Raw genomic sequence first — 3,265 nt, forward strand, 5'->3', positions numbered from 1 at the left:
TTACTTTTAACTAGTATAAAGCTAAGGTATCCCGTTTTTAATAGCTTTAAGTGCTTCTTAGAGCTAGTTTTCGGTATACTTAGAAAGCCGAAGCATTGCTAATATAAATAGTATTTATTTTATAATTATAGGGCAAGAGATATACGAGAAAACGCGGTTGCAATATAATGTATTTAACGACGCGATAGTGTTTTAGAGAGTGCCGGTGTTAGGGTGGGCTAGTGTAAGTACGTATCTTAAAAATGGGGCCGTTGTACGAATAGCGATGTGTCTTTGTATAAATAGTAATACTCTAAATTAAAGGAAAGATACCGGCAACTAATAAATTAAAGGGTAGTAGGCGATAAATTAAAGGCCGGCATTTAGTAGGGGAAAATCGATGGCGGGGGTTTTTTTATCCTTTCTCCCCGGGGAGGAACCAGAAGAACCTTTTCGTTACTCGTTCCTCGTTCCTTAAGGCAAGGCACTAACGTTCCTCAAGGCAAGTCCTTTCGTTCCTCAAGGCACGCGTCGTCGGCCTTCTCTAACGTCTCCTGACAAAGTCGCAGAAATAAAGCCCCCATTTCCGGCTTATGTAGAGGAATCAGGCTAAACAACAGCGAGGCCGTGATACGCAACAGCGTCTCGCGGTCCACAGGCGCAGGGTAGTTCTTAGCCAGGAAGGTGAAAAAGTGTCGCTGAAGATGCTCGAGGAGGTTGCTGTCTGCTTGGTCTAGCAGCGGCTTTTGGTTGGTGATGATGTCGTCGACTCTGTCCGGGCTCTCGGCCAGAAACAAGACATGGTCGTAGCCGCAGAGTGATTGCAGGACCTTAGCCAGATCGTAGTTGACGTCTCCTTCGGGCGTTAAGGTATCTCCGAGCTGGCAGCGGACGTCAATAAAGCTGACCGTCTTTTGGCTATCCCTCAAGATGGCGTTGCTGAAGACAGGGTCGCCGTGGATTACATGCGCAAAGCCGCCTCGGTCCTCGGCTTCGTATCTATCAAGGAACTCACACAGCCGACTAAAGATAAGGGCGGCCCGAGGACCTAGCACGTTATATAGGGCTCGATATTCGCTATAACGTCTGCGGAGCTTAGACCCATAATTGGCGTAAATGTTGGGTCGCCGGTCAGCACTCGGCAAGGTATGCTTATTGAACCGTGATTCAAGTTCTGACGATATCCGCAGGCTGCGCTGGCTCGTTCCTTGGCTCGAGTGAATCGAGTGAAGAGCCTTGAGGAGGTGTTCAAAACGGCCGGTGGTGATAGAGCGGCCGACGAGAAGGTGTGAGAAGGTAAGTCCCCCGCAGTTTTCCATAGTGATAATATAGGTGCTGGTGGGGGGGAGAAAGTCGACGCTATAGATAGAAGGGAAATAAATCGCAACCTCAGGGGGCATATGGGAGTAGAAGAATAGTTCGCCGAGAATATGTTCTGTCTTGCTAGACTTGACGACCTTTCCGTCGAGGATCTGGATAGTGTTGAAATCGCGTGCTGCGACCATTGAATTTTTTATCTTTTGCTCCGTGGCAAGCTTAAACTCAAGCTCGGGCGCGGCCGGCGTGAGCGACGTCGGGCCATCAAGAAGCCAGCCGATTTCCCTCGTGGTATCAATGTTGGCATTGACGGCCAGGTCGTCGATATAGACATGCGCAAAAGGCTTGCCGAAGTTGATTTCGTGGAAAGGAATGCTATACCGGGCCAACTGCGCAAATGTGACGGCTCCGATGTCGGCAATAACGGATCCAACGTTTCCATTGTGGGTTCGCATGCGTCGAGCGGTTTGCTAAAACCAAGCCACTATATCAGCCCAACCGATTCTCTAGCGCATACGGCAATGAGGCCAGGGACTCACAATGATGATGTAGTGGCCGGCCTCGAACAGCTGCTGCAGGAGGCGAATGTTCTTGTCGATGGGTGGGCAGGTGGAATAGTCGCCGAGGACAGCCGGCACGCCTACCAGTGTCCCGTCGAGATCAAAGCAGAAGCGACGCCTCTGACTCTTGATAGGAAGCTTGCACTTTCCTATCTTGATATTCATAAGGAAATCCTGCAGCTGCTGGGGCGTGCCCACGCAAGTAAAATCGTCTTCCTGGATACCCACGCCGGCAAAGGGTGTCCCCTTTCTGATCATGTGCTGGACGAGCTTCGAGGTGTAGTATTCGCCAATTATCTGGTCGTCGGGATGGCGCATGTCTAGGACCTCGGCGGCTGCTGCTTTAAGCTGCAGGCCGCTCGGAAACACGTATGCGCCCGAGTTGGCCTTGTCCGAGATGGCCTTCTTCTCCTGGACATCGGTGATGTAGTCCAGGCCGTTCCTTGACGACGTTGCTGGTCAGTGACGGGCACTTCTCCTCAGTCGAACACAGGCGCGGCTTACCGAGGCTCTGTCTCGATGTAGGAAAAAACGGGCTTGTCTCCATGGTCTGGGAAGTAGAAGCAAGCGCCATGGCGGGGGGGCAAGTGCCTGACCTGGCTCAGGATATCGGCCCAGTAGACCGTGTCACAGTCTAGGGATACAGTCTTTCGCTGTAGATGCTCGCTTGTCATGGACTGACTAGCGATGTAAAGCTGCGAGAAAGCCAGCGTCAGTATTGGCATACGGATGCCGAGCCTCACGGCTTTGGGCTCACCGTTTCGCTGGCTCCCTTGGTTTGATGCCTTAGTCGCAGGATGCGATGGTTGATTCCAGGCAGCGTCTTCCTGACGAGCTGACCGAGGTGGAAATCGTCGTCGATCTCTTGGTTGACTGCGACCCACACGGTGTCGCCAGGCCTAAAATGCAGGTTCTCCAAGAGCCACACCAGCATCGGGCGGCCGACGAGATTGATGAGCGGCTTGGGGTATCGGAAGCCATGCTTCGCAAAGCGGGAGCCGATGCCACCGATGGGGATGACGATGTTGAGAGGTTGATCAGGGTCTTGGCAAGCCGCGGCTCCGTCGACGGGGACGTAAGCGTGAGGACTCATTTCGGGTGAAGCGAGCCGTCGAGGAGAAATGCCAGGGTGAAGTCGGAAGCGGGATAGCAATGGCGGCTGCGGATGGACTAGATGGGCTTAAGAAGAGCGACGACATATATAAGGCGAGAAGGCGAGCGCCATCTAATATCTTAGTACAGTACATACGTAACCCCTAGCCTCAAAGCAATAACGTCGGCATGATTCATTTTCATGGAATAGAATTCGCAAAATACCTGGCAACCATGGCGCACGAGCTTTGCTCCTCTTTGTATCTCCCGTTGGCCCCCGAAAGGAGTCCTCCAGGCTGAAACAGGGACTTGAGCAG

The 3,265-nt window shown here is 52.3% G+C and overlaps 1 protein-coding gene across 1 annotated transcript; it reads right to left on the minus strand.

Annotated features, from left to right (window-relative positions):
- Positions 1-476: 476 nt before the first annotated feature.
- On the minus strand, positions 477-2,949 carry HRG_07601 (mobA-like NTP transferase domain-containing protein; the record flags this gene model as incomplete). Its single annotated transcript, XM_044866072.1, has 4 exons — positions 477-1,766; positions 1,836-2,298; positions 2,361-2,551; positions 2,614-2,949. The coding sequence occupies 4 exons, from the start codon at positions 2,947-2,949 to the stop codon at positions 477-479; spliced, it is 2,280 nt and encodes a 759-aa protein (XP_044719036.1).
- Between the last annotated feature and the right edge of the window lie 316 nt (positions 2,950-3,265).

This window comes from Hirsutella rhossiliensis (genome assembly GCF_020360975.1).
Source record: "Hirsutella rhossiliensis strain HR02 chromosome Unknown scaffold00008, whole genome shotgun sequence".
In the NCBI taxonomy this organism is placed as follows: Eukaryota; Fungi; Ascomycota; class Sordariomycetes; order Hypocreales; family Ophiocordycipitaceae; genus Hirsutella; species Hirsutella rhossiliensis.